This window comes from Patiria miniata, unplaced genomic scaffold (genome assembly GCF_015706575.1).
Source record: "Patiria miniata isolate m_02_andy unplaced genomic scaffold, ASM1570657v1 HiC_scaffold_1, whole genome shotgun sequence".
NCBI lineage: Eukaryota > Metazoa > Echinodermata > Asteroidea > Valvatida > Asterinidae > Patiria > Patiria miniata.
Window position 1 is genome coordinate 908,373 of NW_024037047.1, and position 27,014 is coordinate 935,386.

General features: G+C 42.5%; 1 protein-coding gene across 3 annotated transcripts; it reads right to left on the reverse strand.

Annotated features, from left to right (window-relative positions):
* Positions 1-536: 536 nt before the first annotated feature.
* Positions 537-27,014, reverse strand: LOC119734746 (putative uncharacterized protein DDB_G0271606). Of its 3 annotated transcripts, none has more exons than XM_038208325.1 (10): positions 26,829-27,012; positions 23,433-23,598; positions 22,389-22,532; positions 19,812-19,937; positions 14,505-14,681; positions 7,634-8,737; positions 6,632-6,769; positions 3,998-4,111; positions 3,209-3,397; positions 537-2,286 (listed from the first exon to the last, which is right to left on the reverse strand). In XM_038208325.1, exons 2-10 carry the CDS (start codon positions 23,583-23,585, stop codon positions 2,008-2,010), a joined length of 2,424 nt encoding a protein of 807 aa, XP_038064253.1. In that variant the 5' UTR covers positions 23,586-23,598; positions 26,829-27,012; the 3' UTR covers positions 537-2,007. The 3 variants fall into 3 exon arrangements, with proteins under 3 accessions (XP_038064253.1, XP_038064336.1, XP_038064420.1); XM_038208408.1 differs by lacking the exon at positions 26,829-27,012 and adding an exon at positions 25,427-26,100; XM_038208492.1 differs by lacking the exon at positions 14,505-14,681 and having other exon boundaries at positions 26,829-27,014.

A 27,014-nucleotide genomic window follows, 5' to 3' on the forward strand; every position in this document is an offset into this window, starting at 1 on the left:
ATTTTATTTTATTTTATTTTATATAGTTGGGGTAGACGAGCGATACAGAACTCGGACCCGCCGCAGGTTTCCCTGCAGCCAGTCCGGGTTGCCGCGGCCAGGACTCGAACCAGGGTCGCCCGCTTACCGATTGGTAGTACCGGGTACACTTCCTATTTATAAAACCCTTAGAATCAATTCATTTGGAATGAAACTAAATACCGCCCCAGAGCTCTTGATTCAAGCGGAGGAAACAGCACTTCCCCGCCAAATTCCAGTTGGGCACCGTTTTGGACTTGGTTATAAATCTTTAATTGGAACTCAAGACTAGTCTATAGTCTTTAAGCTTAAGGCTAGGCAGATTTACCATGACGAAACTATGAATTGGATATTTAAATCGACTTAGTTAATTTCGTGGTATCGTTCTGTACAAGGGAAAATGAAACATGGGAAATAAGGGATAAGTTTAAATTCAAGCATCTTTTCGCTTCTTTGCGTGGTAATTGGAAGGCAGGGACATACACTTGAAAAATACAGAAATCAAAACGGTTTACGTATTCGTTTGCCTCAGTACTCTGGGTATTTATTCCAACTGATTTGTGTAGTGAAACGGTTTACACAATATATAGTAAAAATACACCGTATAAAGATGAAGAAAGACTATACTTTTCGTATTCAATTTAAGAACAAATAAAACTCTTTTTTTTCATTTGAAAATAAAAGGTAAATTTATATCAGCTGCTGTGTACGTATCCTGTTATACAGGGATTTAATCAATAATTTGTAGTTTACTCTGGGCAAAATAAACGAAACTATCTAACGATTTGGAACACTGAAATGATGCTTGAAAAACAGTAACTCTTCCAATTACAATTGGGAAATACACCTGATTGCCCCAATTTACAGTGAAATCTGACAGTCAATATACTTACTTTTTAGGTAGATTTTATTGTTTTCAAAACGCAGTGGATATTGGCCTACTGCTTCTGTCAGTAACCAACAAAAGAACGGATTTTCTATTCAAGTTTTTTGAAAATCTGTAAGTAAGAATGTTGAATAAACTTGAAAATGTTTGTGTACCTTTCCGGTTTTAGGAAAGAATGTACATTGTAGCATCCTGACGCCACTTCTGTGGTTGTGTATAAAGTTTGTGGGAAATTGAGTGCATTTTCAAAGTATTTTCTAACAAAATTGGAAATATATCTCGGTGCCAGATTCATGTCTTATCATCATTTTTGCAATAACTGACCTTCATAGAGATAATATATGACCAAAAAAGTGGCATCAGGATGCAACAATTTTCCCCAACTGTTTTCCTTATGGACTTTAGGAGAGCTTTTTTACTACTGTGATTGTTTTATGACCTCCCCATATTTAATTTTCGATGTTGAGATTATTTCAAATATGTAGAATCCTCAAGGGTGGTCATAGTCCGGCACATTGATGTGACTGATCTTTAAAGTACCCCCCCCCCCTCAAAAAAATCCTTTTTAAACATTATATGACTTGCCAAGCAAACATAACTTTATGACAAACGGGTGGTTTGCCATGACAACTGTTGCTGGGTAACCCGTGTCTGTGGTTGTATACGCCGTTGAAGTGTGACGTCACGCGGGTCGTCTCCACCACTCTACCTCAGCGGCGTATGACATAACCACAGCTACGGTGAATAGTAATGTCCATCACAAGTCCTTCCATCTCAAGCTTTTCAAATAGTCTGTGGCAACAGCATTCCTTTGTCATTACTTTATTCCTTTGTTATTAAGGGGGTTACATTTTTAATGCACATGTATGTATAAATATGTCTTTTTAGAATATTTCAGTGTTTGATATATGTATAAAAAGTCCTTTTAAAATGATTTCTGTCATATTGTAAATTGTAAGCCATCGCAATTCAGTCCTTGGACTGCCAGAATGGTATGAACAATAAAAACCTTCAATTATATTCAATTCAGTTACTGTTTATCCCGTTTACTTGTGAAATGACTTATGTACTCGATGATAAGACTGGCTGTTGATGTTGCTGCATCATGATTGGTTGCTGGGGTTGTTAGAGGTGGAGCTGTTGCCGTTGAATGACAGCTGGCTGCTGCTGTCACTGCTGCTATTGCTGCTGTCACTGTCGATGCTGCTGATGTCGCTGCTGTCATTGCTGCTGTTGATGCAGTCGTTGCTGATGCTGCTGATGTCGCTGCTGTCATTGCTGCTGTTCATGCAGTCATTGCTGTTGCTGCTGTCGTTGCTGCAGTCATTGCTGTAACTGCTGCTACTGTGTTTTACCCTGTTTGGAATGTCTGGCCAACTGCCCTGAACAAACAAAGAGTTACAAACTTTAATCGCAGCAACAGACTTCCAAATACGGCTTCCAACCACGTCATGTGACTAGCATTATTTTTCATGTCCCTGAGCATACACTTGACTGAAATCCTTTTCTCTATCCAAAAGAAGGATAACCTTTCGGCCAGTATTATAAGTTTTCAGTTACACGTTTTGAAGAACGATTTTAAGTCTTCCAGCAAAAAAATATGTTAAACAATTATATTGCACAATTGAACCTTTTATTAATGACATAGGAAGTGCACCATAATCAAAACTGTGCCAAAGAATTTAGCCTTTAAAGGGGCACTAGGTCCTGAAATCCCCCAAATGTGGTTGAAAGGAAACCAACCCTAATGTCTTACCGTTCCCGAGAAAAGACAAAAAAAAAACGCTTGTTTACACCGGACATGACGAAGTAGGAATATGTTTTTTGTGTCGTTCTTAGTGTACGATATACACGCTGTGTGTCTCGGGAACAGCGATGACCAATCACCAATGCAAAAAAAAAGGGTTTCTTCAAGTCCGCAAAAGGCGAACACTTTACGAATGAAATCACAACTAGCATCGAAACAGCTCAAATTTATGGGGTTGCAAAAGTGGACCCGGCACGCATAATACAGGAATAAGAAAAAAAATGCTCAATTTTGAAAGGATACTTGTGTGGATGTTCATATTCTACTTTTAAATGTTATTTCCGATTAACATCATCTCGTTCAAAGCGCGTTTTGTAGCCCAATGGGCTGTTCCAGGACCTAGAGTGTCCCTTTAATAATTTGCACATTTTGTGCCGAGATACCAAATTAATATCAATGCAAGGTATCCCCTAACAAAAAAATAAACCCAAACAAAAAAAAGGAATTCAAAAATCATGTCAGAAATAACCTTTAGAAGCCCACTTTTCCGTTCTTACCATGTGATGTCGCGCCCTGTACAACTGATTTATCTTTTTCTGTTTCTTCTTGAGCAGCTGGTACTTCATGATGAATCCAGCCTGGTCACTGGGGATAAAGCCGTTGAACACGGACTTGCATTGGGAGTACGTCAGTATCAAAATAGGAATGTTGCAGGCAGCATCGGTGGAGAAATGTACGAGACCAGTCTGTGGACAACAATTTGGATGCAATGAAGTTTCAGATAGTTGATTAATGTTAGCATCGATCCCCAGGAAATTTAGTGTTCATATTAGGGCTGTGCCAATAAACTGAACATTCAAAATTCGATCACCCACCAAAGATCTAAATAGTGTTTTTCCAATTAAAATACAGAAAAACTAAAGACGATACATCTGCGACATTAAAAAAAATCAAACAAGTGGTTCACCATGAAGTAGCACCTTCAATGACACCCCTATCGATCTATTTTGTGAAAACACTTTATTAACATTTTGTTTTTATTCCTTGAAAGGATCATCAAAGGGATTTTCACTCCGTAATCGTTTAAAGGAAATCCGTCAGTTCAACATGACCGATTTTTGGTCAAATTTTATGAACACGACAAAAGTCAAAATGGTTTATCTCAACGGTATTTTAGACTTTGTTTTCAATCAAAAGTGGCCCTCAGCAACAAATGTGTACAAAGTCTATGGGATTTGGGACAGAAGAAAAAAAGGAAGAAAAAAGAAAACAAAATCAAAAGAAAAACAAAGGCTTCTCTGGATGTTGTCCGGAAAAGCCAAATACATGTATAATTGAAAACTTACACAACCGCCTTGCATGACTTTCATCAGAGCTGTCATAGCATCGGAATCATTGCCTTGCTCAGGAAACTGGAAGCCAACTTGTTGAGAGCTACACAGTAACGTACTCAATCCTTGCTGCATTCAGAGAACAACAAATTAAAAAAATGCACTGGTTGAATAAAAAAAATTTAAAGTGGGATTTCAGCATAAGATATTTAATGCTCTACCAAGTGAGTTCTCAAGCCCTTGTGTACATGTAAGTCTTCTTACATTAAAGGTAGAGTAGACCTTTTGTACTTTGTAAGGATGTGATTTGTAAACATTTAGCAAATATTTTAAGAAACGTTTAAACATTTAGTCATTTCACAAAGGCTGAACCTTCCCACATATGTTTGTAGTCTAGCATGTTTGTGGGCCTATACACGTGTATACATACATGTACATGTACATGTATGTACGTGAACAATCAGCATCTGAAACTTTATCTACAAAAATGTAATAGATCATTCGAAATGGGCTAGCTGTCCTTTCGCATAACAAAATTCTAATCGCTTCAAAACAAGCGAAAAACATTCCATAAATCTCAAAGACTCAAAGCTGAACTGAAGAGATACTTGGTTATGATCAGGAGATAAGTTGTATCAATGTGGACAATGGGGCTGGCAATCACACTCACTGGAAGATTTTTATTTTCAGTACTAGGATAAATTTATTTTTCGTGGGCTTTTTGTTTCTAAGACTTTGGAATAGTAGTTTCTATGAAAAAAAGGGTGCACACAATGAAAATAGAATCCCATCAGCGTTTTCTTGTATGGAAAAGATCAAGACACTCAGATTTACAGTATTTTGGGGGGAACGCTAGGTCACTGAAAACGTCAAACACAGTATTTAACTGTTTACATTGTATATGATTGGCCTAATAGATAGTGGGCAGGGATTGATAAAGTATAAACTCAACTACCCGGAATGTAATCCAGTAGTGTGGCTCTTCCAATACTTTATAAAGTAAATGAGATTAAAAACAATTTGAAAAATAAATGTACATGTACAAAAAGTACAGGTCAATGGCAGATCGCGGAAACGAAGGTTTTGGAAAATATGTCAACGGATTTACAAGTTTTTCATTTAAACGTTTAAATGTGTAAACGTCACATCCTTATTATTTTTTTTAATTGAACCAACAAAGGTGCTCAAAATCTATAAAGACTGATGCTTAAAGGGAATGTACATCATTGGCTTTTGCTGTAATTTTCAGAAATGAACTATTTGAGGGGTTAGTTTAATAGATCAAATATTGTTCCACTGACATGTTTGAAGTTTTGTGATCGAAAATGCTGGAAAAACCAAGAAAAACAAAAATGTTCAAGAAGTCTGGTTCCCTGACTCCACTAAAGATAAAATGGATCAATTTATAGATGCTGGAAATTTGTAAGGTAATAGAACCAGTCTAGCTGGCCTGCACCCGTTCATGAACATGTAACCAATAGCAAACAAAATTTTGACTAAAAAAAATGGTAAATTTAGAGCAGTAGCTGAAAAATAGTTAGGTTTTTCCAATGGTGGTCAGCCGACCACCGTTGGAAATTTATACAAAATACCACTTTTCTTGAAAATGACTTCACACCTGGTGCCATAATTTTACAGGATGCTTTAGACTGGCATTTACCAACATCCTAGTTAGGCATTTTTTTTTTTTAAATGTAGTTTTGTTTTTCGATGTTTGCAAATGTTGTATATTCCCTTTAATAACTAACCTGATGAAGTTTTAGCTCTGTGAATGCCTGTATATATGAAATCTTGGCCACACCGCAGTTAAGGTTACAGTAACGGACTCGTTTTTGGAGAGTCAGGTTGGCATAGCGGTACTTGCCCCGCCTTCCACCGCTGTGACCCGGGTTCGAATCCCGTCTGGGCCAATATGTGGATTGGGTTTTCAGTCCCTACCTGATTCCGTGGGGTTTCCCCAGAATATTCTTCTGGGCTTTTCCTCCCACCTCTAAAACTGTAATTTCTTCTCATTGTCTTCTCTCTACAGGTTTCTTCAGGCTTGCGAGCTACAGTGCCTAGGGTGCTTTTGAGGAATCTTTGGTTTCATTACCAGAAATGATTAATAATAATAATAATAATAATAATAACAAAGACGTTCACTATTTACTTGAGAAAGTCAAGGAAAAAGTCCAAGACAAGTGCACTATTCAACCAAACAACTCCACAACCGGCACTGAAATTTGTCTCTTCACCATCCCCAAGATCATTATCGTGATTTTTAAAGCATTGCATTATCGTGATTTTTAAAGCGTTGCACTTTGTACAACTAAATCCGACACCTCCGAAAACAATACAACATGTGGATTTAAATTTTACTCCAGTCAAACTCCACGTGCAACAACACAGTAAAATCACTGCAATCAGGACTTACTTACGTGCGTCTACCATACAATCTGTGTACTGACGACTGGTAAAACAGACAAAATATGCATTCGCAATACAGATGTCGCGATGCAGTTTTCATCAAGTTTGGTGGAATTTCATTTAAAATTCAGACTTAGCGGTGAAAAGATCATTAGAAGAATGAGACTTTTGGAAATAAATTAGAAAAAGTCGGGAATTTCGATTAAAATCGTTGAAGTTTCATCTCTGCAGTATGTGTTTTACCAAAAGTTGCTGTGGTATAAATTCCATGATAAGTTTTGATGGCCATTGCTTCACTGTCATGGTGCTGTCTGGTCTGACAGTCACACGGCACCTGTGAGTACGTGTGATCTTTGCTTCAGGGGCATGCATCTTGGGACGCTGGAGAGAAACACAAACAGAACATGAGTAACAACATTAATCCTAACTCCCTGGGCAAATTTTTCTACAAAATCTACCACTGTATAGGAAAATATTCTTTGCACTTGAACATTGGTGGGCATCAAGCCCATGCAGACGGGCTCTTTCATTGCCAGAATGACCCAACCATGCCACACTGCCACTGATTTACAGTGCGAATTGAAAAAAAAATGGTATCTTTTAAGTGCTCAAAAGTGCAAAATTTGAACGAGAGTTGAGTTTCGTACGTGAACTACACGTCCATATATATTGCCCATTTGGTCTTACCAAAAACATATCTCAACAACATTTTCACGTAAGAAACCATGGTATATTATCCTTTTCATATACTTCTTTGACAAAAATGGTGCTTGAGAGCGCATGAAGCACATGTGAACAAATTTTCCCTGACGTGGACACTATGCTAACTGCTAGTGTTTGGCCGCCTTGCAAGATCTTGCATGCTTTGCAAATAGACTGGTTCCCGCTAAATAATGATAAACTGCAACGGTATAAGGACGGGAACTAGCTAACTCGGTAACAACATCGACACCGTGAAATATGTCAAGCAAATATTTTTGAAACAATATCACACTGAAGATTTTGGCTAGGAATTTCACAAAACTGGACAATATCTTTTCTGTGTACATATTTTTTTTCTGTTTCTATCATGTCTATGTATTTATTGCAAGCATTAAAACTCGGATTCGTAATGTTTGAGTATCACTGGTGGTGCGTGCATGTTGCAGTTCAGAAGTACTATGTCCGGCTAATTTTAGTTTGGGTTCGGCAGTTCTGCTGCAGAGCTAAAAATATTTGTATAGTTGAATCATTGAATGAACTAACCTCACCCCATTGTAGTTGCCCTTGCCACAACACCTTACTCATTTGTTCCTGCTGCCGCTGCTCTTGTTGCTGCAGTTGTTGCTGTTGTTGCACCTGCAGTAAGTGCTGTTGCTGCTGCAATGGCTGCTGCTGCAATGGCTGCTGCTGCAATGGCTGCTGCTGCAATGACTGCTGCTGCTGCAGCTGTTGTCGCTGCTGCTGTAGATGTGGCCGCTGCTGCTGCTGCAGCTGTGGCCGCTGCTGCTGCAGTGGTTGCAACTGCTGCTGTTGTCGCTGTTGCTGCAGTTGAAATTGTTGCTGCTGAAGCTGTTGCCGTCGCTGCAATTGCTCCTGTTGCTGTTGCCAATGCTGCTGTTGCTGCAGCTGCTGATATTGCTGCTGCTGCAGATGATCCCGTTGAAGCTGCTGTTGATGCTGCTGTAATTGCTGCTGCTGTAATTGCTGCTGCTGTAGCTGATCTTGCAGCTGCTGGATTTGCTGCTGCTGCAGCGGTTGCCGTTGCTGCCTTTGCTGTCGCTGTTGCTGCTGTAATTGCTGCTGCTGCAGCTGTTGCTGCTGCTGCAATTGTTGCTGCTGCATTTGTTGCAGTTGCTGCAACAGCTGCTGCTGTTGCTGCTGTTGCTGCTGCTGCTGCTGCAGCTGCTGCTGACGTTGTTGCGGCAGCAGATGTTGCTGATATGGCTGTTGCGGCAGCAGCAGATGTTGTTGATACTGCTGTTGTGGCAGCAGCTGTTGTGGCAGTAGCCATTCACGACGCTGCTGTTGCTGCTGCTGTGGTGGCAGCTGTTGCTGTTGCGGCGGCAGCTGTTGCTGCTGTTGTGGCAACACCTGCTGTTGCTGCTGTAGCTGCTGTTGCTGCTGCTGATGCCGAGGTTGTTGCTGTTGCCGCTGTTGTTGCTGTTGCGGCACCAGTTGTCGCTGGTGATGCTGCTCTTGTAGCGGCAGCGGCTGCTGCTGCTGCTGTTGTTGTAGCAGCACCAGCTGTTGCTGCTGCTGATGCTGTTGTTGTTGCTGTTGCGGCAGCAGATGTTGTGGCTGCTGTTGCTGCTGTTGCTGAAATTGCTGCTGCCGTAGCTGTTGCAACTGCTCACCCACCCCTTCGGGCTGTGAGATTAAACAACAAGAAAACAAAACAAAATTGTTAGTATTAATAATGGTCTGCAAGCAACTAAAGGAGAGCATGCAACAGTTTCGGGATAAAATCCACTTTGCTCAGAGGACTATTAAGTTCTCCGGGCACACCAAAAATATATCACCCAGGCCTTGGTAATTTTGAGGGCAAGGCTACTTTGGCCTTAAATGGAGCAAAATTATATAGGGCACCAAGGCCAGTAGGTAGGGCACCAAGGCCTATTAATATCTGCAGAAGGGGCACGGAAGCTTAATGAGATACTACTAATTATATCTTTTTTAAGTTATAAAATAATGACCATAGGTCTCCTTGCGGGTGGTAAACCCAATCAACAATTTGCAGGAATAAGGATACATGATTATAACATATTCATAAACAACTGGCCGTCGTGGTCGTTGTGAAATTCAACCCCTGATCACTTTCATTGTGAAATCGCTTGAAATGTAAAATGGAAAAAAAACGGTATGCTAAAACATGTAATGCACTGGTAAAAAAAAGTCAGTGATGAAGGACTCAAGTCCAGACTCAGACGAGCTCAGACTCAAGTCCATTTTTTGGACTCGTGACTCAACTCAGACCCATGGCCTTATAGACTCAGCTTGGATTTGACTCGGCTAGTGGCTGACTGGGACTACCAGTCGGACTCCAATCGAGTCAATTTAAAACATCTGTATTTAAGTATGAGAAAGAAACTTTCAGTTGCTTTTTAAATCAGTCCAGAATCTGTTTTCTTATCACGTTTTTACTCTTGCCTGATAAAATCATTATTAGATACCTTACTAGGGGATCAAGCTGGAAACCTCCTCGTGGTGATCCCTGGTAGCGATTCTTCACCTATATGACCTATGCTACATCTCCTATGAAGAACCACTTGATCTCTGGGATTATGTGTTTTATTTGAGAAGAGCCTAAAGCTAGTACCAAGATCATTCATCTGAACGTCCAAGGGCTCAGTAGAGCCAAGAGGGACATGATCAGATACATTGCTGATCTAGAGGAGGTGAATGTCATCACCCTCCAAGAAACCCATGTCAAAGATGAAACCAACTTACCCATCAACGGTTTTAATCTAGTCGACTTCCTTCCACACAAGCACCATGGGATATATGGAACATATATGCCCGCCATGGTATAGAAGCAAAAATCATCAACAAATCATCACTGAATAGTGAAATTCAATGGATAGTGACCCAAATACAAGGTACCCATATTGCTAACATCTACAAACCACCAAAGACAGTGGTAAGTCACCAGTCCCTTGCTTTGGTCATAGTTTCCTAGATCTTCTGTGGTGACTTTAATAGCCAACACACAATGTGGGGTTATATTACAACAAAACCGATGCAAATGAAATTATCATTGCCAGCCAGGCAGAGGTCCAAGCACTGTCTCTATATTATGATGCAAAATATCAAGCAACATTCTACTCAAGCACCATACCGGTATATGTTTAGATCTCAGTTTTATCTCATCTAGCATGACTCACAACCGGACGGTTCTCCAAAAATTCCCCAAATCTCGTCATTGCCCAATCATCATATGTACTGACACCGTTATTTACAGCTACCGTAAACAAGAAACGCTGGAATTTTCGGAAAGCGGATTGGGGAAAATTCTCAGAGATGACAAACACTCTCGCTAAAGATTTGCCTACTCCATCTGACATCTCAAAATCACATGTTGCCTTCGACTCCATGATCATCACATCTGCTAAATCATCTATAACTTGTGGTCACAGAAACTGATACGTACATATACCCTGCTGGGACGCTGAATGCAAGTCTGCATAAAACATATACCTAACGTCCAGTCAGGAAGAAAAGAAGATTGCTGAAAGCACTATGATGTCTCTGCTTAACCACAGACGCCATCAACATAGGGAAGAAGGAATCAGCACGATTAATTTCGTTTCGCAGAGCTTCGGCTACAATCAACAAGCTGTGTGGCAAAAGCTCAGCCCCAAAGCCATGTTCAGTCACAGCTAATGCGATAGCATCATGAGTCGCAAATGGAAAATGGAAAGATAACAGCCCAGAGGCAAAGGCTCATCCCTGCCAAGTCAATGACCAAATAAAACAGCTGAAGTCTGCCTAACTGCATCTAGCAACCTCCCATGAGCTACTACCCTCACTGAGCTTCCGCAGCCTATCAGTGGCTCAGACTCTTCCTCTCCAAGATGCCTTCATACCCTAACCATCACAAAGATACGGAGACAGGCAAAAGTCATTCCAATTCTCAAACCAAAGAAGAATTCAAACGATCCGAAGAGTTATTGACCCATCTCCATCTGTGCATGTCACACAAGCTAATGGAACAAGTCATTCTAACCAGCATCAATAAAGGCATCCTTTCAAAATTCTTGTCAGATGAGTGTTGGATGAGAACAACCAACACCTACTATACATGTACATTTCCGACCAATAATGACCTGGTTGCTTTTCACTATGGCTATTGGATAGCTTATCGTGTGAGATAAGGTGGCCAGTGTTTGTTGGTCAGGAGTAAATTGTTTATGCATGGGCATACAAAAATGTGTTGTTTTAATACACAACTTAAAGGTATAGTCCATCATTTGTAATTGGTGCATTTTGTTCGTTTGAAGCAACAAAAGTGCTCAAGATCTAAAGAAGGGTGCTGCTGAACAACTAACCTGATGAAGTTTCAGCTCAGCTTCAGCTGTATATTTCGAGAAAAACAACATTCTAGGATCTCAATTTCAAATCAAAAGTTGCTGAATCATGTTTTGAATTGGGCCTGAATTCAGCGTCCGAGACACGTTCTCACTGAGCCAACTGCAGCTACGTGATGTCTTGCCCCGATCCAAAGAATTATAGCAACCATGCGCGCGTGTGCATCGTGTCAACGCTTGTGCGCGCCTCATCACCGAATAAAAAAAACGAACTACCAGTGCTTCTTAAGACGCACCGTTGGAAAGGCCTTCTTTCGTTGAATTTTTCAAAATGACAGCTTGCCAGAAAGAATAATTTCACAGGGAGTTTAGTCCCCTTACTATTTTTCAACCAAGTACATGTATGTTTTTGAACAATAATTACGCCAGTTACTTTTTGGATAGCTGCAAATGATGGACTCTGGCTTTAATAGCATGTGGTAAAGATAAGTCTGGTTTGCGGGTTTTCTAGTAGCAAAAGGCGAAAGCATTTTGGGTTTCAACTTCATGAGGTTAAGACCTTTTTCTAAAACGCGACAGGCAACGAAGCCGCCTCCCCTGTGTAACGGGCGAGGCCAAACCTCGTTACAAAAAAATGATGTACAGTGTATACTGTGGTCATGCAGATACATTTCCCCGACCCATATCTGTCATGAATTTTCAAAGGATGCCTAACAATAGAGAACCAGCTATCTACCACAGAAACAGGCAGGGTTGCATAAACCAGATTGTGCACTAACAAGATCCTTTGACTCACCTACGCCATCAAATCTTCTTTCCAACACAAGGAGAAATATGGTCTACTACTCCTTGATCTGTATGGCACACAGGCCCATACTGTAAATTGCTCACCATCATACCAGACGTGAAGCTGGTCACCTTTATGATGCTCCTTGTCCAAGACAGATCATTTACACTCACAACATCTGACGGTAAATGCAGCAGAATACTTCAGGAACAGTCTACCATGAGACTCAGTTTTGGCGCCCATCGTTTTCAATGTGCTGTCTGCAGACAACCTAAGACAGCATCGGAGAAGTTTCTTAATATGCTGATGATCTAGAAGGCTCTAACACACAAAATAGCATCTGAAGCTGAGTCAAAAAGAGGGAGGTTTGATATCCATCTTAAAGTATGACACTATTTGCTTTTTGAGTTCAACGTTTGTTTATTCGCTCTCAAGCAATGACTACAGCGTCTGCAACAAAGAAATACAAAATAACACCAACAGGTTAACGTTAATACCATATGGTAAAGTCACAGTTCTCTACATCTCAATGGGAAGCAGCTAAAATTCAAGCCGGTGTCACATGAAAATCCGACTCCTATGAAAATCGGACCCCTATTTCTCTATTATTGGTTGATCCCTCGCACCTGACAGGTCACTCTCTCAAAACGATCCTAAAAATAGCATAGTATCGTACTCACGCGTGCGCAGTACTACCAATGAGTCCATATTTCATGGAGTCTGATATTCACGCTACACCAAAACCTGAATACCTTGGCATTATACCTGACCACAGTCTCACCTATGCGGCTCATGCTAAGAAGGCCTCAGCTAAAGCCCAAGCATGGGTAAACCTGCTGAAGAAGCTGGCTGGCACTGAATGGGGTGCTAATTTTAATACACTTCATACCTTAGCTTTGACCCTCGTATATTCAACTGCTGAGTATGCTGTTCAGACCTTGAGTCACAATCACCGCACAAGACATGTTGATGTCATATTGAACCAAGCACTATGCCTCATCAGTGGGGCACTCACTGATCCAACACCGACAGCAATGCTCCCTGTTCTGGCTGGAATCCATCCTGCAAATATCAGAAGAGACCACCTCGTCCTCCGTAGTGCAGAGAAATCTCAAGTGGAGGGTAGCCTTAATCCAAATCCATCCACGGAGAAGGCACAACAGAGAATCAGAAGAAATCATTCGGTCACCAGAGCTCAAGAAATCCACAATTTACATCCTCTCACGCCTAACTGTCCTGACGAACAGTGGATCCTGGAATGGAAGAAGAATAACTCCAATCTCCACTATTTCATACAGTCACCATCAAAGAAACCTCCGGACCATGAACTCAACCGACTTTGCACTGGCTGGTGTTGCACGAAGGACTTCGTGGGCAAAGATTGGAACAGAAGAGTCAGACCTCTGTGACCGCATTCAGACTGTAGAGCACCTGATCTTAAGATGTCGTCTCCACACAAGTTCTCACGGGAAGAATGGCTTGCGGCGGATGGATGAAAACACAATTTACTGGCTGAAGAATCTACAAGCGCACCTGTGATTTTCATTCAAACGAGGACAAGACTGTAGAATAATTGCAAGAGACTGATTCAACAGTCACTGTTTTCTCAGCGTACTTTTGTGTGCACGTGTGCTGCTATAAAACCCTCTTCGCGACTGGACTAGGACTTGGCTTGGACTTGACAATTTTTATTCTGACTTGAGCCGGACTCTGATAAAAATGGACTCAGACTTGGCTTGGACTCAAACCTTCATGGACTCTGCTTGGCCTCGTATGTGGACTCGACCACATCACTGAAAAAGACCTCTTGAGGACTTTGTCGGTCGAGCGTTGTAGTCGAGGTACTTGGGATGGATCATAGGCCATTACAAGTCAGTCACAAGTCATCCAGTCCCAAGTCAAGTGTGATTGTGATTGACTTGTGACTGGACTTGTCAGGGCATGTCTCAATTCATATCCGGAACAAGTTTCAGACAAGTTGCGAGTAGAATCAGTCGCATTGTCCGAAAGAAGCTCTGCACATGTCCCAGGGATGTTCCAGGAAAATTTAAAATGTTCATAAGCAACTGCTTGACTCACCAATACTGATAACTTCATTGGGGGAAGATTGCAGGGAAGTTGTTCAGAATCCGGCAACTTATATATCCGATCAATATCCACAACTTGTTCGGAACTCGTACCTGATATGAATTGAGACGGGCCCTAATGCACATGACTTGTGATGGACTAATGATCTGTCACAAGTACCTGGCATGCAATACTGGAATGTGGTCACAAATATGCCAACCCAACATTTGCTTGAAATATCCCAAAATGTCCTTACCGAATGTCCAAGTGTTCTGTCTGACTTCGCTCTGCTCATGATCCCTCGGAACTGGTCGATAAATCCTGTCTGGTCATTTGGTATGAATCCAACGAATGCCGACCGTTGTTGGGAATATGCCAGTATCAAGAGACGAGTGTTATACAAAACATTGGTTGGGAAATGAACAGTGAAGACCTAAAGGAAAAATCAGATTGGATGCTAGCGTCAAAGTTTTACGTAGTAAAAATCTAACTTTTTTATGGTATTTTTGAAAAAAGTTGAACAAAGAAAGTCAATGCACATGTGCAACCCAAGAACTATAATGTCCAACTCGTCACTAGACCAGGGTAGCAACCAAAGGATCCTCCTCTAGACTCCCGAGTATGTAACAAAGGCCAAGGCAAACTTTTGTATATATGGCTAGCGGCGGTACCATACTAACACCCATACAACTGACCATTTCATTAATTTCATATTACATATTTTTTTCTCTCCATTTTTAAGAATGAAACAAAGAAAAAAAGGGAAGGGTATAGTTGTTGGGTATGAAGGGTAGATCAATGCGATCAGTTGATCATGATGAATTGATGAGGTTCCAAAGGTTGTTAAGCCGGGGGTGGTAACTGGGGATAAGCGCCCCATACCCATAAAATGCTCCCAATGGCATGCGTACCAAAGAGCCTCTAACAACCAAAGTCCAACTCCTGGCCAGTTCGTGTGGCTTAGTCTCTAAGCCTGGCGGAACTGCTTTTACCGACAGGAGAAGGGGCGAAGGCGGGTATCTGGCGCCTCAAAACCAGACGCTTCGGGTAGGTGGGGCTTGACAGCCTGGGAAGGCAGCTCATCTAGGGGAAGAAAAACCCTGATCTCAAACCTCCGCTGCCTTGCAGCATACCCATCCACGGGAAAGGCTTCGGGAGTCAACCCTAAGGAAAAATTTGGAGCTGGAGTCCCTTAGGCGGTTTGCAGCTGTCTTCAGCTACACTCCGGCAACTCCTGCGATGACACTGGTGCCAAGTGTATCGGCGTCTGCCCTTCCCTTGGACTACATTGGTGGCATGGAGAGGGGTGATCAGCTGCATGGGCGACAGCCGATTCTCCAGTACTACTGCCCAGGCTTCTGCCCTGGAGAGGACACTCCAGCGTCACTTCATAGCGTCGACACAACACGGGGAGCAGCAGTTACCGGTGATAAGCCTGATACTCCTTTGGCGTAGAGTGAGGCGCCAGGGGCTGCTCCTGACGGTGGGAGAAATTCTAGGATTTCATCTGGATAGCTACCGCCCGCCTCAAGCTGGGCAGCCCCCAGCCAATAAGGTGCTGTCCCGCCACGGTCCGCCTGCTCCACTGGGTGCGTGGGGCTTAGGCTAAACTCCGACAAGTGGATCGACAACTGTGCACCAGGCAAAAGAAAGAAAAAACAAAACAGCCCAGCTCTCAGACTGGGTACATGGAACGTAAGGACCATGACACCGGGCCTCTCAGAAGACCTACAGCAAGTGACTTATGCTCGTAAGACCGCTGTTATCAACAACGAACTGAGCAGGCTCAAGATGGACATTGTCACCCTCCAAGAGACAAGATTGTCCTCGTCCAGCACCATCAGGGAGAAGGACTTTACTTTCTTTTGGCAGGGTAAACCCCCTGAAGAGACCGAGATACACGGTGTTGGCTTTGCCGTCAGGAACGGACTGCTGGGCTCCATTGTACCACCCACTGAGGGCTCCGAAAGGATCCTTAAGCTCCAGCTCCACACAGCAGCAGGAATGGTCAGCCTCATTAGTGCCTATGCACCAACACTGACATCCTCTGCGGAAACAAAGGACAACTTCTACGAAGACCTTAGCTCCGCTGTTAGAGAAGTACCTCAGCAAGAGCCAGTCTTCGTTCTTGGTGACTTCAACGCCAGAGTCGGTGCCGATCACAGCTCTTGGTCCTCCTGCTTGGGCCGATTTGGAGTTGGGAAGATGAATGAAAACAGGCAGCGCCTCCTAGAGCTCTGCTGTCACCACAATCTATGCATCACCAACACCTTCTTTGACACCAAGCCCCAGCACAAGGTCTCCTAGAGACACCCCAGGTCCAAACACTGGCACCAGCTCGACCTGGTGCTTACAAGACGCGGTGGTCTTGGAAGTGTCAAACTGACCCGCAGCTTCCAGAGCGCAGACTGCGACACCGACCATTCCCTCGTAGGCTGCAAAGTAAAGCTTCAACCCTGGAGATTCCACAGAGCAAAGAAAGAGGGCAGACCTCGCATCGACACCAGCAAGACTCGCAATCCCAACAAGGTGGAAGAGTTTGTTAAGGCGCTGGAAAATGTCCTACCTGGACCGCCCAGCAATAACACCAATGTGAGATGGTCACACCTTAGGGATACCATCTACAATGCTGCAATGTCCACCTTCGGCAAGAGGCAAAACAAGTCAGCTGACTAGTTTGAGGCCAATGCAGACGAAATGTTACCCCTCATCGAGGAAAAGAGACAAGCCCTCTCAGCCTACAAGAACCTGCCATCAGAGGGGAACCTGCAGGCACTCCGTACACCCCGAAGCAGAGTTCAACAGTCCGCACGGCACTGTGCCAATGATTACTGGCTTCAACTCTGCTCCAGCATACAGACTGCTGCCAACGTCGGCAACGTAAGGGGCATGTATGAAGGAATCAAGCAGGCAATTGGCCCCACACAAAACAAGTCAGCTCCCCTCAAGTCAGCCACCGGAGAGATCATCAAGGATCGGGACCAGCAGATGAATCGCTGGCTGGAGCATTACTCAGAACTCTACTCCAGAGAGAACCTGGTCAGCACAGAAGCCCTGGATGCAGTACAGCGCCTGCCCACTATGGACAACCTCGACCAAGAGCCGACAATGGAAGAAGTCGAGAAGGCGCTGGATGCACTTTCCTCCGGGAAGGCCCCCGGTGGCGACGACATTCCACCAGAAGTTCTTAAGTGCGGCAAGGGGACACTCATCAAGGAGCTTCACGAACTTCTGTGCCAGTGCTGGACAGAGGGTTCTGTGCCCCAAGACATGAGAGACGCAAACATCATCACTCTCTATAAAAATAAAGGAGATAGGAGCGATTGCAACAACTATCGCGGTATATCCCTCCTCAGCATTGTCGGTAAACTCTTCGCCAGAGTCATCTTGGTCAAACTCCAGATCCTTGCTGAAAGAGTGTACCCAGAGTCACAGTGCGGGTTCAGAGCCAGGTCGACCATCGACATGGTGTTCTCCCTCAGGCAGCTTCAGGAGAAGTGCATGGAGCAGAGAAAGGCCTTGTTCATCGCTTTTATTGACCTAAGGCTTTCGACCTTGTGAGTAGGGACGGACTCTTCAAGGTCCTGGCAAAGATTGGTTGCCCGCCAATTCTCCTCAGCCTAGTACGATCTTTTCATGAGGACATGAGGGGTACCATTGTGTACGACGGCACAACATCGAAGCCATTTAACATCCGTAGCGGAGTCAAGCAGGGCTGTGTCCTTGCTCCGACTCTGTTTGGCATTTTCTTCTCTGTCCTGCTTAAGCACGCCTTTGGAACAGCCACAGAGGGCATCTACCTTTGCACAAGGTCGACGGAAACCTATTCAATCTGTCTAGACTCCGTGCCAAGACGAAAGTGCAGATGAGACTCCTCAGGGATTTCCTATACGCTGACGACGCAGCAATTACCACCCACACAGCAGGAGACCTGCAGCAGCTACTGAATCGCTTCGCCGAAGCCTGCAATGCTTTCGGCCTCATGATCAGCCTGAAGAAAACCCAGGTGATGGGACAGGATGTCGATGAGCCGCCCTCCGTAACCATCACAGACTACAAGCTAGAGGCAGTCCACGATTTTGTGTACTTGGGCTCTACAATCTCTGACACTCTCTCCCTTGACACCAAGCTTAACAGGTGCATCGGAAAGGCTGCAACAACACTGGCCAGGCTTACAAAGCGTGCATGGACAAACAGCAAGCTGACAGAGCACACCAAGGCCCAGATCTACATGGCGTGCGTTGTGAGTACGCTCCTTTATGGATGCGAGTCATGGACCCTGCGCTCTCGTCAGGAAAGACGGCTCAGTGCCTTCCACATGCGCTGCCTGAGGCGCATCTTAGGCATCTCATGGAGAGACCATATCACCAACAGGGCGGTGCTTGAAAGAGCAGGGGTCTCCTTCATGCTCACTCTCCTGAAACAGAGACGCCTGCGCTGGCTGGGACACGTCGTACGAATGGAGGATGGCCGCATCCCAAAATACCTTCTCTACGGACAGCTGGCATCGGGCAAGAGGCATGCTGGGCGACCCCTGTTGCGCTTCAAGGACACCTGCAAACGTGACCTCAAGGCACTCGCCATCAATACCAACACCTGGGAGACAGTAGCTGCAGATAGATGCGCCTGGAGGCACAAAGTGAACAAGGGGATCCAGCAGCTCGAGAGTGAGTTGATGCGGCAGGCGGAGGAGAAAAGACAACATAGAAAGGCACAGCAACCAGCAGACAGACCCACCTCAGTGTTCCTCTGCGCTCACTGTGGCCGGGACTGTCATTCCCGCATTGGACTATACAGCCACAGCAGACGCTGTTCACCAACCAGACATTCAGGGTAGAACCCCATAATCCCCCGGGATTGACGGATGCCTACTAGATCTTTCTTATTAACGGCTCTGGAGGACTCTTTTGAAAAAGGGAGGTGGGGTGTAAAGTCTATGATTTCCTACAGGATCGACCGATCGTGCAACATTTTGAGTGACAGCGCAGATCCACTGATTGTGCCCTAGATACATGTTAGTCCGAAAATTTGGGACTCTCAATACTGTGTACGAGAGTCCCAAAACTTAAGGTATTGAAAACATGCAATACAAAAAAGTAGACTGGCAACTGAAAAAACCAGACCAACACCTCTTCAGTACTGCATCAATCAACTGTGCCAAAAGAAACATCCAGGATGCCAGGCATGCCAGGTACACATCTCTGTTTTTACACATTTCTACACAGTCTGCCACCAGACTAATGACAAAATGAAGAGGTCAATCTTTTCAAACAGTTGGACCATGGTTGGACATGTACCAGTCTAGTCTGTAGCCACATTTTGAAATCACCTGACTTGTGCAAAATATTGAAGAAAAGTCTACATAAAAAAATGGAATTGAGTCTTCAATCTTGGTTGGTGAAATACATACATGTACTTTCTTTGGCCAATCACGCCAATGACAATTTTGGAGAAAGTCGGCCTGATTTTGTTTTGCATGTTTTTCAGCACTCGAGGTTCAGTCTGGATGTACATGTATACATGAAATGAGTAAATCTGACCCTTCCCGAGGAAAAGCACTTACATATTCGCTTTGCAGAACTCTTCGAAGGGCTCTCATCTCATTTGGATCATTGCTCTGGTCTGGGAACTGGAAGCTCACTTGTTCAGATCTATTCTGTAATAACGACCTCAGTGCACTAAAAAGATTCTGCATTGAAAAAAAATCACAAATGTGATAATTAACAGATAAATACTGCATCAATAGAAAAATTGTCAAAGTCTTAACTCTAGGGGTGCTAGTCGAAAACTCTAAACCTGTACATATTGCATAGCCAGGGATCACGCAAAAGCAACGTGCAAAACTGGATTTTAAAACTGCAAGGATACAATTTAAAAAATATGATGATGAAGCGGATGATATATTTATAGATTTTAGGTTGAAGGAAGACAATTGAAATGTTGAACCACGAAATACGCACTTGTGTGTGTGTGTGTGTGTGTACAAACCAATGTCTCTGATACACTGTGCCCTCTGGCATGTCTGGAGACATGCACACAATAGGAAACAAAAGATTGTATACGTCTCCACAGGGCAATTTCTATAGATGAATACGTCTCCACAAGGTTTTTGTGAAATAGATACCAGTATGGATTTTACTCAAAAACTAGGAATTTCCAAGGTGGGTTGATCTGTCGCAAATGGAAGAGTTTTAGAAAAGGGATATTAAGTCCGAATTTCAGCCAAGGAAATCCATTCTATTTTGAAATAAGAGCATATTGAAACTTCGTTTTCAAACTCGAAAACTTTACTACACGAGAACATAGAAATGTCTCCACAAGGATACAAATGTAAACTAAAGAATCATGTGTACGCCTGGGTTTGACCTGAATGTTTTTTTTTCACTAGCCAGCTGGGCTACAAAACAGACTCTTAACTAGCCCGCTGGCATTTTCACTAGCCCGCATGTTTTTCTTTTATGCATGTAGAGTGTCTCGTAATGTGTATCCTGAGGTAATCTTGTTAGTGTTTTTGATAAACAGATAATAATAAATTAACCCTAAACAGTTAATAAAATGAGACACAGATTGATACAGGTTTGCTTTCTGAATTGAATGATTTATTTCTTCCTGTCCTTTCATCTTTGCTATTATACAAATAACGAATGCTTGTGAGTGCGATGGTAAGAATAATTTCATGAGGTGACAGATTGAATGTTCTATTCCACGAGGCGAAGCCGAGTGGAATAGAACATTCAATCTGTCACCGAATGAAATTATTCTTTCCATCGCACGAACGTAAAACATTCGTTATTTGTTTTATACAACACCTGAATAAATTCTCGTCATTTGATTGGTAAATTATAAACTACAATTTATTTCGATTTTAAAGATGTTGAACTACCCCTTCACGAAAATGTTTGAACCCAACGCTGTAGCGCTGGCTCTTTGGAACAATACGCGCTTCGCTGAACGCGCACACCATCATGCATTTTGCACGCAAATACCGCGTCATGGAACAAGCGCAAAGTGAAACGGTATAACGCATGGGTATAACGCATGGTCGCACCGTGCATTATACCGAATAATAATATGTCACGTGATCTACAATTCACCAATCAGATGACGGGGATTTATTCAGGTGTTGTATAAAGCCCAATAATTTTTGACTCGCCAGCCGGGCTACTTAGTGAAATGGTTCAATGGCTCACCCGATGGTTGTAAACATCATCGTTATGAAAAGCAGTGATACCCCCGGGCGAGGGCACGACTACTGCGGCAAATGGGAACTGCCGTTTAATGTTTGAATTTATACAAACGGTCCTATAAATTTACATAAAATGGCCACGCCCCCACTGTTACGAAATGACCATGACATTCATGACGTTAGTGAGAGAATGTAAAAAATCAATTATGCAAGGGCACTACTGAACATTGCGACTGTCTCTCTTGATCACTGATGTCTTGGGCCATGACTAAAGCATAACCAGCCCTTGTGCATATCCATGGCCAGATCATGTTCACATATCATCCAGTGTTACATGTAGGCCTACTTAGTTAAAATGATACACTTGATTTGATATTAATGGAAAACTTAAATCTCTCCCACTGATCTCTATATAAAGACTGGATAGCGGATAAAGAGCCGCACAATGAATGAATTGGACGCCATATTGGTGAGACCGGTGAGACCGGCTGGTGATCTACAAAGGACAAGTTGACGTCTTTATAGACAGCATGATTTCTTTTGTAACACCACGGTTCACTTAACTTATCTTTTTGACCACCACCACTGACCAAGGTTTGCAATTTTTCTAACGTCGTGGTTTGCATGTTCAATGCCGCAGTTCACTTTTTCGGGGTTTTGGAAATAATAACCACTACGGAAATGTGTCCTTTTTAGAACATCATAATTATGTGTACGTGATCAAAATGCGCGTCGGCTGTTGATACAACGCGCGCTGTAAATACGCGTAGAACGTTCATATTATACGCGGCCATCTTCGTGAGACCGGGGGCGAATTGGTCAATATGCAAAGCCTACTGTGTGAATGTTGTATGCATATCCGCTATCCAGTCTTTATAGATCAGTGATCTCTCCCCTCCCCCACCCACACAAAAACAGAATACATTATCAAAACCAATAAAATTACAAATTTACCAGAATCCGATATGGAACTAGCTGCATGGTAAGTCTGGATGGCCATCGTTTCGTATTCAGAGTGCTGTTAGGACCCACGCTCATGTGACAGGTGTGAGTACGAGTGATCTGATCATCAGTTTCTGATGCAAAAACCCTGGGACCCTGCCAGAGAATGGAACGTTCAAGATAATTGTAAGAAATGAAGACTTTATTTCCAGAATGCGACTTATCCATTTGATAAAAAGGGAAAACTAATGCACAAAGCACACTTTAACGGGAGGGGGGGGGGGACCTATATAACAGCTGTTTCTAAATTCAATTCTTAAAAGTATTAACAACATTTGTCAACGTTAAAAAAAAAAAATACCAAAGTATTATGAAATACCTTGACTGTCAGTAGATAATAATAGTCTCAAGCATCCTATGAAACATTGGCACTTGGTGTGATGTAATTTTCAGAAAAGTTTAATTTTCGTACCAATTCCAACAATTATCGGCTGACTAACATCCAAAAAAACTGACTTTTTTCCCAAATACTGCACCCAATCTACCAAATTACAATAGTAAGTCCACATTTTGTTTGCACATCAGTTTCACAACCCTGAATGGCATGAAAGGGTGCAAGCAACATAGTCTGTTCCCTGACCTGACAATTCCCCGACATTTATAAATCACTGTTTTGTCTGAAGTACATTTAGGGTCAGGGTAACATTCTACAAGAACAACACCTTTTTTCTTGTTTTTTGTCAAGCATCTATTAAAACAAAACTTTAAAAGGTCTGTGTAACAATACTTGCTATAAAATACTTACCCCCAAATCCACCAATTTTTGAAAATTACAGCATAAAACTGCAGTACAGTGGCAGTATATTTGCACACAAATCTCTGAGAAACGTCACACATACATTTTTTACAGTGTTCTATGAACAGCTCTTGTTACCTGAAAAAAAAATGGTGCGTTGACAATTTTGTGGAATCAACATCCTACATTCTTTTTCCAGTCGGAAACAGTTTTTACTTAAAAGTTGTTGAAAGAATGAATGGATGAATGAAAGAACTGACTTGAACAATATCACGCCATTCCAGTTGGCCATGCCACAGCACTGTGTTCATCTGTTCTTCCAGTCTAACACCAGCGATGATATTCTGCTGCTGCTGCTGCTGCTGTGGCTGTGGCTGCTGCTGCTGCGGCTGCGGTTGCTGCTGCAATGCCATGGAAATCTATAGGCTGAGAAAAAGAGTAACAGACAATAGCAATGCCTCCACTTCACATATTGTTCCCACAGCCCTAAAGAACAGTGACTATTGCGACAATCCCAAGAATACGTTTGATGTATAACAAATAAGTTGCAGTCTTTATAAAATGGACAGGAAATGTGACTGGGATAATTGCTACCAGCATGCTGTACACTGCAAAAACTGTAGTGTTAATTTAACACCATTCGGTATACTATATAGGACAACACCAGTAAAATTTAACACCAGATGGTCCTATACAGATACCAACAGTGTAAATTTAACACTGCAGTTTTTGCAGTGTATGGTTTGATACAGCTCGACTAGTTAACTACAAGTAGTCAAGTCGGAAATCTGGCCAAAATTCCTTTTCAAAATGCACTTCGTCTGAAAAAAAATAGTATTGGAGACCAATTGAAATGAGGTAGGGGAAAAAATGTTGCAACCTGATGACGCCATTTTTTTCTTCATATAATCGTCTCAATGAAGGTCATACATTGCAATTAATGATGATAAGATTGAGACATGAATCTGGGACTGAGAAACATTTCAAATTTTGTATAATTATAATACAGGACCAGGAAATACTTAAAAAAAATTCTTGACTCCATATATACAATGTAGTGGTGTTCCCTAACGTGGCGCATTACCACGTTTCCCCCGACTTTCCACATCAGTGTTGCCAAACTTCTTTGTTGACAAACTTCAAATTCATTCAGTGAAATACTGGCACTTTTACCCTATTAATGCTTGCTATTTAACCTCTGTGAATAATTTAGGTGTCATGAAATTTAATCCGAAATTCAAAAACGGTGGCGTCTGGAAATTGGGCACAAAATCGGCTGAGTGTTCCCCAACGTGGCGCACTTGAATAAATCTCGGATAATTCCAGATTAACATTTAAGAATTTCTGTAAATGTGATAAATCTGATAAACCATTATTAATATTATCAGATGTCTACTTTTATACACAACTAAAAGTTTGTCAGAAAATTATTTGCTAATTGGCACTGAAAAAAGAAAGGAAAAAGAAAGAAAATATGTTTGAAAAGCTCAGGAAATATATTTTCCTAAAGCAAACAAGTCTAAGTTATTAAAAAAAAAAGTTTTATTGAGTTACATGGCCGGGACAGCACATATTTTTCATGAAGCGTCCCCTGCGCAGAATTAGGCAGGATTCTTTTTAACAACGGCAAAACTGCACGCTTTGGAATTCCCCGCTTGCTGCCACAAATAAAGAGATTTCGCTTTGTTAATCGGTACGGTGGATGATCGTAAGCCAACAATATAAGTTTTGTTGAGGAAAAGAGTGGTTGCTTTGCTATTTTTAAGCTACTTGGTTGCAAAGCCTTATCTGCGCAGAAATAGGAGGATCGAGGATGCATTGCGCTGCCAACGGCAGTGAAAAACGTGCTCTTTTTCCACTTTTTAGTTTTGGGGGTATTTTTTTCCGCAACAAAAATGCACAGTGTGAATTACTTTACTTTTACTTTATTCCACCTCATGGTACAATGCAAAAATATAAATAGGATTCTTCAAAATAAATTAGGTATGCTAAAACAAATAAGATAAGAAATAATGTACAAGTATTAATACCAAGAGATGCAGGGGACCCACAAAAAGCAAGCTTAACAGGCATAACAAAGTAACAGCAAACAACTTCAAAAACAATAATAAACAAAACTTAACTGAAATAAATTAAAGTAATCTAAACACAACAACAAAGAAATAATGCAGAACAAGTATTACTAACAACTGATAAAAAAAGCAACGTAACAACTAATGGACAACAGCTACAACGTGTATACAATCAAACTTACGGTCCTCCCAGGAATCGAGATGTGGCGGATCTGCTGAGTCCAGAATGTCTATGGCGATTCAGGGACTGGGATGTGCTTCTTCCCGTTGATGTAGAGATCCCCGTTCCTGAAGACAGGATTCTTGCCGTCTCGGTATGCCTTCTGCATGATGTCACGCAGTGATCTTTTCTTGGCGACATCAGCAGCAGGCATGTCTCTCAGCACGAAGATACCAGACTTCGCCAAAGATACCTTCATGGATTTTGCACGATCTAGCACAGTTTGTCTTTCTGACCGATACAGGAACTTTGGATGGTTTGCCGGTTCTGTGGGCATTCTCTATCTCCACATCTGTCATGCCGAATCGCTCTGTTAGCAGTTCTTTTATCTGGTTGAATGGGATGACCGGATCATTTGATTGCGACTCTGGTATGCCACCGAAGCGTAGATTGAAGTTACGTGAATACCGTTCTTGTTAAAGAATGGCGTCCCCAAGGTCAGCTATTTTCTCCTGGGCCCCTACCATCTGGCTTGTCGTTCTCGACTCGCCATTCTTTCCAGTAACATCTTGGATTTGGACTCCAGATCGTCGATGGTGGATGCTGAGAAATTCAGTGATTCTTCCATGGCCTTCTGTTTGCTTTCAATCTCTGATACCGAGAAATCAACTCTCGTTATAACAAGGTCGATGGGACTAGCCAAATTACCTCTTTATAACAGAAATGTTGTTATAAAAGGACAGCGAAACAAAGAAACACAAAGAGAACCTGAGATTTGGGACCTCAGAATTTGCTCTTTATAAGCAAAATCTCTTTATAAAAGTGCTCTTTATAATGAGAGTCGACTGTAAAGACTCCTGGTTCAGGAGAGCTTTATCGAGCTTCGCATTGAGGTCGGTGGCCAGGTTTCGAATTTCGCGCCTTAGACCATCAATGGCGTCACCATCTTCGATGTTGGGCGATCTGGCTACTGGGACAACGGATGGCGGACTTACAGTGTATCAAACCGTCTGGACTGGTTGAAGCCAGTGAAGCCCCTTTGTCCCCTCGTCTCGGCATGATGAATTCTTGTTATCGTTCTGATCAAGACCTTGGCATCTATTGGTCACTCACATTTGAAGTGATTTTTGGGACGATCCCGGGAGCTCATTACACACACGTCCGTCTACATGGCTAACTATTTTATATCCAATCTTGGGTACCTTGACTACTCAAAAAAACAAAACAACCAATATCAATTTGGACATGATTTTTCTACTATCCAGCTTAGGCCCTGTAAGGCGTCGATTAGGCCTACTCAAAACAAAGTTTTGGGGGACATGCCTCATTTTGCCTCAGTAAATAGACTTTGTGCACAATCGCGGAAGGTCATCATGATCAGGTTGCAACATTTTTTCCCTAACTCCTGCACTAACGTTACTTACGTGGTCGTCTATAACACTACGCCGAGGGAAGATGAATAATGATTGATATTAATGTATTGCACGGGGTAAAATGTTTTTCACCGTGTACAGTATCGACCAAAGAACCTAGTTGATCCATGGAGGAATCGAAATCCATGACACATCACGTTCACATGACATGCATGACGTTGGTTTGTGATTGTTTTT